This window comes from Lupinus angustifolius, chromosome LG20, assembly GCF_001865875.1.
Source record: "Lupinus angustifolius cultivar Tanjil chromosome LG20, LupAngTanjil_v1.0, whole genome shotgun sequence".
Classification (NCBI taxonomy): domain Eukaryota; kingdom Viridiplantae; phylum Streptophyta; class Magnoliopsida; order Fabales; family Fabaceae; genus Lupinus; species Lupinus angustifolius.
In genome coordinates this window covers 12,836,501-12,848,742 of record NC_032028.1, presented here as the reverse complement: position 1 = coordinate 12,848,742, position 12,242 = coordinate 12,836,501, and the positions used below count along the sequence as shown (strand labels likewise).

Sequence of the window (12,242 nt, the reverse complement as noted above, 5' to 3'; positions counted from 1 at the left end):
TCTTTATTAACATATGTCAAAATGTTTAAGTATTGGACCCTCCAGTATCCGAGATGATAGTTTTCTTCTGGTCCAAAAAATTCCAATTAGCTTATTGAGGTGGTGTTTTTGGGTTTTGACAATGGTTTTGTTGGGCATATCTAATTGAGAGAATATGGGGAATCTCACATGTAGACATGTGATTTGCTTAATGGATGATGATTTGGTCAGGTGGGGACTGGGGAGTGTGCATTTTGTTTCAAATAAATACATTTTTTATCTCACTAAACAATGGCCACCCCATTGCGTACTCAACTTGTGGTGCTGTTCAAGACATATTCTAGTTATAAGTTTTCCACCACGTTAATCAAATAGCAAGTATTCATCTCTTCATTTAATTGTTTCTCCATTTCTTGTTTTTCCTTCTTCTATTAACTAAGTTTGTTGTTGATTCTAATTACTTAAGATATCATAAAGTGTGTAAAGGTTTTATCAATGATTAAATAAAAGGGAATGGGTATCTCCTCGTATAAGGAGATGATTTATCTCCTCCTACCAGTGAAATGATGATATGTGTCATGTTTCATCATTTTGTATAAAAATATTTTTAAAAAATAAACAAAATAGCACACATGTCACATTTTTACTGACTAGAGGAGATAAGTTATCTCCTGATATGAGAAGATATATTATTCTCTTAAATAATATACGTTTAAATAGTGGTGTAAGAGTCTACTCCATTCCCAAAAAAAAGTTATAAGTTTAAATGTTCAATGCAAAATGGGACTCAGAACAAGTTTATTATTCATATGATAAGAGATACATTTGGTTATACAAAAAAAATATTCGATATCAGACATTATTTTATAATTTACATGAAATACATAAAAATCAATGATTTAATATGTATATACTGACAATGTAAATGTTTTTTACACTGTCAGTCAATCATCTACCGTTGACTCTTAAATAAAAGTAATACAAAACAATGGTAGATGATATGCTAACAGTGTAAAAAAATTTACACTGATAGTCTACAGATTTTAAACTCAAAAATCAATACAGCATCTTCAATTTAAACTTTACATGCCAATTTCTCATTTGAATACAGTATCTTTTTGGGGTATAGAAGAAATTAACCAGTTCCATATATTTTGATACGATAGAGACAGGTTGTGTTGGAAGGAGTTTGAAAATATGGGAATGGATAGGGATCTCCCCACTACTATAGAGGAGAGCTATGAAACACGGATTCGTCAAACACCCTCATGTATCGGTGTCCGACATGGATACATTTAGATTTGTGAAGGATATATATCCATAGAGTATCTAAAAATTAAAAAAATAAAATAAAATAAATAAATATTAAGACACGTATCCGATTCGTTTTCAATAAAATATATGATATATAGATCCGTCTTCAGTAAAATATAGGATTATAGATTCGTTTCCAATAAAACAAGATAAAATAGATTTGTTTCCAATAAAACATGATAAAATAGATTCGTTTCTAATAAAATAGAATAAGATAGATTCGTTTTCATTAAAATAAGATAAGATATATTTGTCATGGAGGGCAATGATTTTAGGATATATTTGTTTTCATTAAAATAGGATAAAATAGATTTGTTATGGAGGGCATGATTTTAAATTTCCATTATATTTTTTACTTTGGATATTTTGATTTACACTTATAATTTTATCATATTTTATGTGTTTTTATTATTTTATACGCGTATTCCTGAACGTATTGTATCCTGTATTTTGAAAAAATACGTATCGACGTATCAGATACATATTGTACCCGACACACATATCAATATCCGTGCTTCATAGGAATAGAGTATTGGACGGTGATTATAACATGTGGTGAAAAAAGTTTTGAAGATCATAATTTTAAGTTTTTTAATAAAAAATAAAATATATTCTTTTTTCTCACATTTTAATACTTCAGTGTCGAATATTAGAGAGGAGTTAGGCTTAACCAAAAATTTGAGAACATTCAAATTATCAAACCAGATTTTTGTGAGCACTGAGCAGAGTTTCGCTGACAACTTGGTGGTCAAATCCGTAATGGATTATTAATTTGCTAATTTGCGTACTCGGTTACCATATATACATCTATCCTTAAGAAAACAAAACTTTATAAATGTATGAAGTTACAACATTTCTATACTTCTATATAGTATATAAAATTAAAATATGAGTTTAAAATCTAAGTATTAAGAATGTAAATTTTTTACACTATCAACATATCATCAACAATTAATTTATAATTTATATTACTTTTGTTTGAGTGTCAATGATAGTTAATAAATCAATGGTGGATAATTTGCTGACAATATACAAAATACTTACCTTGTAGTGTATACATATTAAATCCTTAAAATATTTGTTAAGCCAAATAAATAATTTAACATGCATAATTTTTTATTCCAAAATTGCTCTCTTATATAATTTTTGAAAATGTGTTAATGTGTCTCATCTTTTTATTTACATTCTATTGTTTTATTTCTATTAATTTTAATCTCACTTTTTTGTCCTACTATTGTGTCAATTATATTTATTTTTCTACTTTTTTCTTATAGAAACTGAATGATAAAGTTAACTAAATGTGTTTGTTATACTTTATGATAAAAAGATTAGGGTGTACTTATCAATGAACAATATACATGTAGAAACATTTACTCTATTACTAACAACAACCTTATTATCAATATTGTCAATAATTTAAACGAGTCTTCTCTCTTTATGTGATGTTCTCTCTTTCCTTTACTTTTCTTATTTTCAAGAGACGTAAGCATTTCATTAATTAAATCCTTTAATATTTAATAAACCCGAGTATACAATCAATCTTAAACAATAAGAACACACTAGTGCAAGCTAGTTTTTATAATCTTTAAACTTAACCAAACATTCTTAAATAAAATGTAAAATATATTACCACAAGCAAAATTGGGCTAACATCAGAGAAGTTGAAGACTATTTTGTCACCTTCAATGAAGGATTCAAAGAGTCTAAACCAGCTTCAAATACAAGTAGCCTGAAAGATTATTTGGGTTTGTATGTGGTTTTCCAAGCCCAGCCCACCAGGATTAGTCCACAAAATATACTAAGCAAGGAAAATACCCACAATAAAGTAACACTATTATCAACACTAGCATGTTGGCAGTCACTCCGTGTCTGTCGATCCACATTTTTTAATTTTTAATATTAAATATTTAATTTTTATATATTTTATTTTAGAGATTTATATCACTTTTTCGTACATGATATTATAATTTTTTGAAAAAATGAATTATGATATTATTAAAAAATGGATTGCTAGTTTAATATATTTAGTGGATGTAACTTCCTCTAACCTTCATTTATATTTTTATTGTTTGAAAAAATATTGTAATAATTATTAATTATAAGGATAAAATAGGTAATTGGAAATTATGTCATGTAAGTAGTTATAATATGTTTTAGCTTTATATATAGTATAGATGATGAATCTCACTAATTTGAATTTTGAATTTAAAATAAAGAGTATTAAAAAATTTGAAAGATATTTTTTTTTTAAAAATAATAAATTTAGACCTATCAAAAGTAATATATGTAAAAATACCATGACATTAACTAAAATTTAAATGGGTTTAAAATATGAGAATTGACAGTGTAATATTTTTTACACTATCAACTCATCATCCACCATTGATTTATACTATTTTTGTTTGAAAGTTAATGATGTTTAACAAATCAATTGTGAGTAATTTATTGTCAGTGTAAAAAACACTTATACTATCAATGTATACATATTAATTCAATTTAAATGCTAATATAAATTAATGACATATAAAAGTAGAAATGTTTGATATATAAGATTGTACCTCATATTAGATTCATTAAATATGGGATGATCATAAATAAAAAGTGTTTTATCTTATCTGAGGCTAGGCACGTGTCTTTCACAATCAGCCTTTAGACTCCATCATCTAATCTTATGTGGCACTCGAACGTCATGCAGAACGCACTTATCTTCCACGTGCCACCTTCCGAAGAACTAGAGAACCATATATACCACCGCACAAGGACAGAGACCACCACACAAACCGCACCCCTCTCCTCCCTTTATAAACGTAAGTATAAACCACTTTCTTATGAAATCCAAAGAACAAGATTAAAATAGTGATCATTATTCCTTCAACCCCTAGTCATGGAAACTTGTCCATTACCACCACAATGGGAGGTACTTGTCCTTGTATCTCAACACCTTGACCCCCAAACTTTAGCCATAGCTTCTTGCGTGTCAAAGTCATGGCTATTCTCTATGTCTTGTGATCATCTTTGGAAACCTATCTTGACCACTCACTTCCCCTCTCTCTCCACCCTTACACCGGCCGTTCCCTTCCAACGCTTATTTGCAATAGGTCACTCGGCCGCCAAACGCCGCCGCAAAAATCCTTCAAAATCAAAGCCAAAGCTCTCACTTAGCGATCTTGTCTTTGCCGTCACTCTTTCCAGCCACGAATCCTCTTGCGTTGTCACGATTACAAAACCCTGTGACACGCTGCTTGTGGATCCCCCTGGCGTATTCCGATTTGATGTGGATGTTATGGATGAAGGTTTTAAATATGGATCTGCGGATCTGAGGAAGGGTTTGGAAGGGGTGAAGGTTACGTGGAATGTGATATTGAAAGGGTGGAAAGAGATTTTCACCATGATGGATTGCGAGGGAAACGTGGGATTTGTTACTGGTAGTGGTGAGGGGTGGTTCGCGCAGGAGCTTCCAACACCGGGTTGTTGTTCCAATGCCGCCGCGAGCACGGTGGAGGCAGATTTGAAGCTACAAATGTGTGATGGGAGAGAGAGTGATGGGAAAGTGAGGGTGAAGAAGGTGAATTTGGGGATCATGAATGTTGTGAATTGGAGGTATGTTAGTGTTGAAGATGGTCTTAGGTACTTGGAACATTTTCTGCTCACTTGTAATGAATTGTAATAAGTTTGTAACAATTAAACTCCGTTGTACTCTCAAGTTCCCTTTTGATTGAAATGATATTTGTTTTCAATCCTTCAAATTCATAGATAATGAGTCGCGACTCAGAAGTAACGTAAAAAAAATGTAAAATTACATCACTAAGTGCAGCGATATTTATTTATTTATGCAGTTATCAAACAATGCAACCTTCAATTAATTAATTATTTATTTATCTAATTTGCCTAGAATTCTTCGAAAGGGGCGAAGGGGATTAGGTGTAGATCTTGGTTGAATTCAATTAAACAAGTTAGTGTGTTTGGACTATTTTTATACTAAATTACAAGCTCGTGAATATATTTATGTTTCCAATTTCATGTTTAAGTTTATGCAACATTACTCTAAAAAAATTCTTAAAATAAAGGAAAATATTTTGAAATGAGGTTTGGTTGAATTTACGTATCTCCCTCCAAGTTTCTGAAAGATAGGGAGATTTTAAATAAAATTATTTACATCGGTTCCTAGCTTTGATCTCCTCAAATCAAGAACCAGGGTTTTGATTTCAAAGGCAAAAGAAAAATTATTTCGTAGTAAATGAAATGTCATTTCCCCTTTGCTTTTTTATTAGGGTCATAGAATCTAAAAGAATTTTTTTCACACATTTGAAAAAAATTATTCTTGTTACTGGAAAATATAATAGTGTGAAAGTGCATGTCTAGGAAAATTCTGTCTAAGGAAAGACTTGATACTTAAGCGTGTCGTGTCTGTTAAAGACCCACCTTTTTTTCCTGTGAGCTTTTTTGATGTACCTTCATGGACTACGACATTATTCCAATATACAATCATCATGACGAGTGCAAAATTTGATTTGGAGAAATTTAGTAGAGAAAATGATTTCAACCTCTAGCGACTGAAGATGAAAGTACTACTAGTTCAACAAGGCTTGGGCAAAGTGAAAGTGCAAAGTGTCAAGATAACACTATTAGATTGCCTATGTTTTGTTGAAGACAATGATTTAGCGAAACCTTGAAGATAACTCAACAAATCAACATGTCAAGGACTCAAGAGCTTCATGTCTAGACAAGAGTCATAAATAGAGTCATCATTATTAGTTTTAGATATGTGTCTTAGTTATTAAATCTAGGTTAGATAAACCAAAATGCAAATCTCACAAGTCCTAAAAACAATCATATCATTTACATGAGACATGTCATCTAGATTGTTATATGTTCATGCATTAATCATACATGTTATTTGTGCATAGTTGATAAGCATAATCATAGGTAGTTTACCATTTAATCTCTTAGCTGAAAAATATGTCAGTTAATCGATTAAGTAAGACATTAATCGATTAACGTGAAATCAGTTTTAACAAATAACTGAAAAACATAATTCAGTTATTCTCAACAGCCCGTCAATCTATTAAAAGGGCACTTAATCGATTAACTGGGCATCAAACAACTTTTCTATATAAACTTGTTAGGTATTAGTGACAGAATACACCTAGAAGGGGGTTGAATAGGTGTCGCGGTTCCCACTTATCGCTTAAATCGCACTTAACAGACAATTATTGAATGGCTCAATTATACAACCACTTATAGATTATACAGAAATGATATAACATATATATTTGAACAGAAATGATCTATATATGGTTGAGATACTATAATAAATTATCAGCTACAATAGACAATTAAAAACAACTAAAAACAGTAAAGAGATAAGGTAAGAAACATCCTGCAACAAGATTTTTATACTGATTCGTTTTGTGGCCACTGCAAAACTACATTCAGTCCTCCCTTTCGATCTCGGAGATTTTCTTCACTAAAATTGAAGTCAATGTATCTTACATACACACTTCCAATTACAAGACCTTGAACGCTACCTTCTTGAATTCCCAGAACCTCTACCTTGGTTTGACCTTACCTATCGCATAAGAAAACTTTTCCCATGATCCAACCCTAGCCAAGAGTATGTTCTAAACTCAAGACTTCCAAGTCTTGGTGAAGACTCTCTATATATCATTGGTGGTACGACACCAAGATACGACTTTCCTTGTTATAAAAATCACAACAAAAATAGAGTAATGTTAATCACAAAATAGCTCAAATATTACTATTAAGAACAAGCTATAAACCCTATACAAATCTCATAAATTATTATGAATATGTATAAGTTCAAAATCATGAAGAACATGTAATTTCTATCCTAAGAAATCTCTAAAAGAATTGAAAGAATCATGCAAGAAAGATAGAATGATGAATAATTTAATCACATGTAATAAATGACATTTTAATTCCTAAGCATGACACTATCTATCACTATTCTCACATGCAATTCTCTTTGCCTATATGACATACAATGAGCACGAAAATATGCAACTTAGCAATTCTAAAAATGAATGAATATATTAAGCATGGCGTAAAAACACATTGTATATAGAAAAGCTGTTTTATACCCAGTTAATCGATTAAGTGCTCTATTAATCGATTAACAGGCTGTTTAGAATAACCGAATTCTGTTTTTGAGTTATCTATTGAAACTGATTAAAACTATTTTCACGTTAATCGATTAAAGGCTTACTTAATCCATTAACTAGCATATTTTCAGTTAAGATATTAAATTGTGAACTTCCTATATGTTATGCTTATCAACTATACATGTTTTACCATTATGTTATGCCTAAGATACACAAATAACATGTATGATTAATGTAGTAACATATAATAAGCTAGATGACATGTCTCATGTAAATGATATGATAGTTTGTAGAACCTGTGAGATTTGCATCTAGGTTTACCTAACATAGACTCAATAACTAAGACAAATATATAAGACTCTAGTTTAGACATGAAGCTCTTGAATCTTTGGCATGCTGATTTGTTGAGTTATCTTTAAGCTTTCACTAATTCCTTTGTCGTCATCAAAACATAGGCAAGCTAAGTGCTATCTTGACGCTTTTCACTTTCAATATCCCTCTGTTTGATTATGACAAACTCAACACCAAATTTTGTTTTGATGCGTAGCTTGAAGATAATCATAGAATGTATGGTTGTTGAGTTCAAAGTTAAAGCGCATAGCTAGACAACAGAAGCTGAATTTTATTTTACAACTTGCACACATCAAACAAAAAAACAACCTTTCTCCGCCTTTTGAGATTATCAAAAAGATAAACTAAATGAAATTTTGGTCAAAAGTAAGAAGAGATATGAAGTGAACTCAAACTGTAATTAATCAATTAATATTGGGAATGTAATTAATCAATCAGTAGATAAAAAAATTGAACACGTGCACACATTGATTAGCAATTAATCGATTAAGACAGATGGATAATCGATTAAAACAACAGAATACAACAATATAATAGATTTAATGACATGGAAAGTTACACATGAACTAATCAAGCATGGAACGATCAAACATTTATATTATAGCATTCAAATAGCAGGCTCAATCAAACATAAGATATACATATAACCAAACATGATCAAGAACCATTAAACATGTACCTAAGACAATCAGGTACTGTCAGACAACTATCAGCCCGAATGAGGAATCTCAGCTTCTCAAATTCTACACAAAACCTCTCATTCTGTGCCTCATTAGTGTTCTGAACAAAGCTCCTCATAGCCTGATAGTGGTTGTCGATGTAGGCAACTTGACGCTCTGCAAATTGTTCCAAATCAGTATGGTAGGAGTCCTTCAAAGACTGAAAATATAAATCCATTTTGTTGTTCAACCTTTGCTCTATGGCATCCAACTGAGCTAATCCAAAGGATGGTTCCTGCGGTGCAGTTCCAGATAGCTCCTCCTGATTTTCTGCATTAGGTTGCTCTGTACCAGCCTCATCCTCATCATCAGATAGATCCAAATCCACGATAGTGTAATCCTCCTGGTATTTCCAAGTACTTCCATACTTGTAGATACCCATCTAGTGGATAAGGCTTTCACCGACAAGGTGATCTTTATCAGAAGTCTCTATGATGACAGTGTTAGATACGTCAATATACAGATAATCAATAATTCTCAATATGAAGATACTGTAGGACAACAACTTGGATTGCGATGTAGAGACATTATACACGACCTTCAGGATTTCCTCAGGCCAATTAGCCATTATATTCTCCTTAACAACATACATAAATTTCAGATCGTTAATAGTTGGTTGAGCATGATTGGTGTTTCTCTGAACTAAAATATATGCAATCAGATAGTGAAGTAATCTATTCTCTACCGATAATGAACCAGCTTTAGTTAGTTCTCCCTAGACATATAGATGGGGACCTCTCAGACATGATTTGTAAACCTCAGCAGCATCAAAATCCTTAAGCCATTCACAATCACCTAGGCTAATACCAGTAGTGGATAAACCACCCACATTCATAAAAATATCACTATCCATCTCAAATAGATTTCCCGAAGCCATAGACCAATATCCGCCATCCTTATAACGAAAGTTGGTGTAAAATTCCCTAATCAAAGCGGGGTACAAATTACCCGTTAATTCCAAAAACAGCATAGCTCCCTGAGCTTCCATACCTTGCGGAAAATCAAAATTCTGTTCCGCCATCCAGGTTAGATCAGCATACCTTATGTAGGTGGATTTCCTTCCCTGAAACTTAGACAACCGGGTCTCCTGAAGTATGAGTGAGTAGTAGAGATCTCCACGGTCGTGCCTCATATTCGGATTTGAAGATGAAGCAGTAGGAGGCCTACGAGTAAGTTGAGCAGTTGTCTTGAACCTCTTCGAATGTCCTCTTTCCATTCTTGATAGAAAACTGCGAGTAATGAGAGTTGGAGAAGGATAAAGGAGGGAACCTAAAGCTTAGGGTTTGGAATTGGTAATGGGGTTTCTTGGGAAATTTTAGAAACGAATTGGATGAATTGAGGTGCAAAATGGGTAAAGGTGAGGTTTAATTCTTCTTTTAAGCTAAGATTTCAAATTTTTCTATTACATTTGAGATTTAGAGAGAAAAGTGGGAAGAGAGGGTTTGAAAAAAATTAATCGATTAAAATGAATCTTAATTGATTAAATTTAGTGAAAAATGAAATTTTTGCTACTGGAACTCATTTTAATCGATTAGGAAATATAGTTAATCGATTAACTGGCATCAGATTTGTAGAATCAAGAGGTTTTTAGGTTTTAAAAGCGTGCATAGATTTCTAACATATTTCAAGCAATTTGTACTCAAACACATATACATTTTCAACTTATCATACAAGATCATGAGTCATAATAGGAATATAATGCATTCACAACAAATATACATTTTGAAGCATATAAGACATTAATCATGCGGAGCACATAATAAAGTTTTAGACGATTCTAATCCAGATAATTTTCATCAAGGATTCCAAGTTCTTTTCGAAGAACATAGAAAGTATCTCGTGAGAGGGGCTTGGTGAAAATATCAGCCAATTGTTTAGTAGTTTCAACAAATTCAAGCACACAATCGCCTTTTTGTATATGGTCATGCAAGAAATGATGTCTAATTTCTATATGCTTGGTTCTAGTTCTAGAATGCAAAACGAGATTCTTGGATAGGTTTATGACACTTGTATTATCACATTTTATAGGAATCTTTTCTAGGTTAAGTCCAAAATCCTTAAGTTGCTGCTTCATCCAAAGGATTTGAGTGCAACACACATCGGCGACAATGTATTCCGCTTCGGCGATGGACAAAGCAACACACGCTCGCTTTTTGCTGTGCCATGCAACTAAGGAACTGCCTAATAAGTGATAAGTCCCACTAGTGCTCTTCTGATCCAACTTACATCCCACAAAATCGGAATTGGAATACCCTACCAACGATAATGAGACATCCCTAAGATACCATAATCCAATATTAGATGTTCCTTTTAAATATCTCATGATGTGTTCTACAGTAGTATAATGTGAATCTTTAGGCAAAGATTGAAATCTAGCAAACATAATATCGAGGCGACTCACAATTAAATACAATAATGAGCCAATAATCCCACGATACTTGGTTACCTCGATTGCTTTTGTCTTTTCATCTCTGTCTAGATAGCAAGCGGACACCATAGGTGTTGAAGCCTCTTTACACTTTTCCATGTCGAACTTCTTCCGTAACTCCTTGCAATATTTCGATTGATGAATGAAGATGCCACTTTCCATTTGTTTGATTTTTAGTCCAAGAAAGAAGGTCAGCTCACCCATCATCAACATATCGAATTCAGCATGCATCATCTCAAAACGTTCTTTACAAAGAATGTCATTAGTAGATCAGAAGATTATCTAATCTACGAATAAAGAGGGTAGTATCAACCATACCCATCACGAACCCTTTTTCCAAGAAGAAAGAGCTCAATCTATCATAACAAGCTATGGGAGGTTGTTTCAAGCCATAAAGGGCCTTTTTGAGCTTATATAGATGGTTCGGATATTTAAAATTTTCAAAGTCGGGATGTTGATCTACATATACCTCCTCTTGAATGTAGCCATTCAAGAAGGCACTCTTGACATCCATTTGAAAGAGCTTGAAGTTCATAATCGATGCAAAGGATAAAAGCATCCTAATGGCCTCTAATATGGCTACATGAGCATATGTCTCATCATAATCAATGCCCTCCTCCAGGTTGTAGCCTTTGGCCACTAAGTGAGCTTTATTTCTGATTATCAAGCCAGATTCATGTAATTTATTACGGAAGACCCATCTAGTACCAATAAATGGATGTTCTTTAGGCTTAGGGACCAAGTCCCATACATTATTACACTCGAACTGGTTTAACTATTCTTGCATAGCTATACCCCAGTGCACATCCTCAATGGCCTCATCGATGGTCTTTGGCTCGATTTGAGATACAAACGCAACAAAGTTACAAAAGTTATGTAAAGAGCTACGGGTTACATCCCCCGTAGTTATATCACCTATCACTTTGTTGAGTGGATGATATTTCTTGGTCTTTCATACGATTGGTAGGTCCTGATGCTCATCTTGGACAATTTTCTCTACTTCTGCTTCTTTGTCCTGGTCCATGTCCTTAGAGTATGCTTCTTCCAAAGCACCTAGAACATCATCAGAAAATACATTCCTCTTCTCTTTTGGAGAAGATTCGTCAAAATGGACGTGCACAGACTCTTCTACTTGCGTTGTATATTTATTAAAGACTCGATAAGCTTTACTATACAATGAATACCCAAAAAATGTACCCTCATAAACTTTTGAATCAAATTTACTTAAAGCTCTTTTTCCATTATTTAATATAAAGCATTTACAACCAAAAGCATGAAAATGAGCAATATTAGGTTTTCGGCCTTTTAAAAGTTCATAAGGAGTTTTTG

The 12,242-nt window shown here is 32.7% G+C and overlaps 1 protein-coding gene across 1 annotated transcript; it reads left to right on the top strand.

Annotated features, from left to right (window-relative positions):
• LOC109335329 (probable F-box protein At5g04010) lies at positions 4,097-4,996 on the top strand. Its single transcript, XM_019571465.1, has one exon. It carries the CDS (start codon positions 4,178-4,180, stop codon positions 4,958-4,960), a length of 783 nt encoding a protein of 260 aa, XP_019427010.1. The 5' UTR covers positions 4,097-4,177; the 3' UTR covers positions 4,961-4,996.